The following is a 603-nucleotide window of genomic DNA, read 5'->3' as shown; positions in this document are numbered from 1 at the left end:
GGAGGCGGTGCAGCAGGAGCGGCAGCAGCAGCAGCAGCAGCAACAGCAGCAGCAGCAAGAGCTGTCTCAGCTGAAGCAGCAGCTAAAGGCAGAGCGCCGCGAGCAGGAGGCAGTGCAGCAGCAGCAGCAGCAGCTCCTCAAGAAGCAGCAGCAGCAGCTAGCCAAGCTAGCTGAGCAGCTGCGCAGCAGCAAGCAGCAAACTCTGGCCAGAGAGATGGAGCTGCGGCTGCTGCTGCAGCACTGGGAAAAGAGAAAAGAGACAGCAGCAGAAACAGCAAAACATTTGAATCTGCTTCTCAGGAAACTGCAGCACGACTTCGGAGAGAGAGACCGCTAGCTAGCCAACGCTAGCTAGCTAGCTAGCTAGCTAGCTAGATAGCTAGCCAAAGCTAGCTAGCTGGCTAGCTAGCCAAAGCTAGCTAGCTAGCTACATAGCTAGCCAAAGCTAGCTAGCTGGCTAGCTAGCCAAAGCTAGCTAGCTGGCTAGCTAGCCAAAGCTAGCTAGCTAGCAGAGCTAGCTAGCTAGCTAGCCAAAGCGTGCTACCCAGCAGTCCAGCTAACTAGCCAAAGCTAGCTACCGACGGCTAGCTAGCGATGGCTAGC

At 56.2% G+C, this 603-nt stretch overlaps 1 protein-coding gene across 1 annotated transcript in view; it reads left to right on the top strand.

Moving 5' to 3' along the window:
* The window catches only part of ETH_00041045 (leucine rich repeat family protein, putative), a gene marked incomplete at both ends in the record, with an annotated part of 5,098 nt that extends 4,761 nt beyond the window's left edge, over window positions 1-337 (top strand). The window contains one exon of the mRNA XM_013374604.1: window positions 2-337. Within this exon, the coding sequence (XP_013230058.1) occupies window positions 2-337 (336 nt within the window). The remainder of the gene's footprint in view (window position 1) is intronic.
* Window positions 338-603: the final 266 nt, after the last annotated feature.

The sequence above is a fragment of the Eimeria tenella genome, genomic scaffold (genome assembly GCF_000499545.2).
Source record: "Eimeria tenella Houghton genomic scaffold, Eth_scaff2178, whole genome shotgun sequence".
In the NCBI taxonomy this organism is placed as follows: Eukaryota; Apicomplexa; class Conoidasida; order Eucoccidiorida; family Eimeriidae; genus Eimeria; species Eimeria tenella.
Note: the sequence above shows the minus strand (reverse complement) of the source record. Positions and strands in the feature narration are given on the sequence as shown.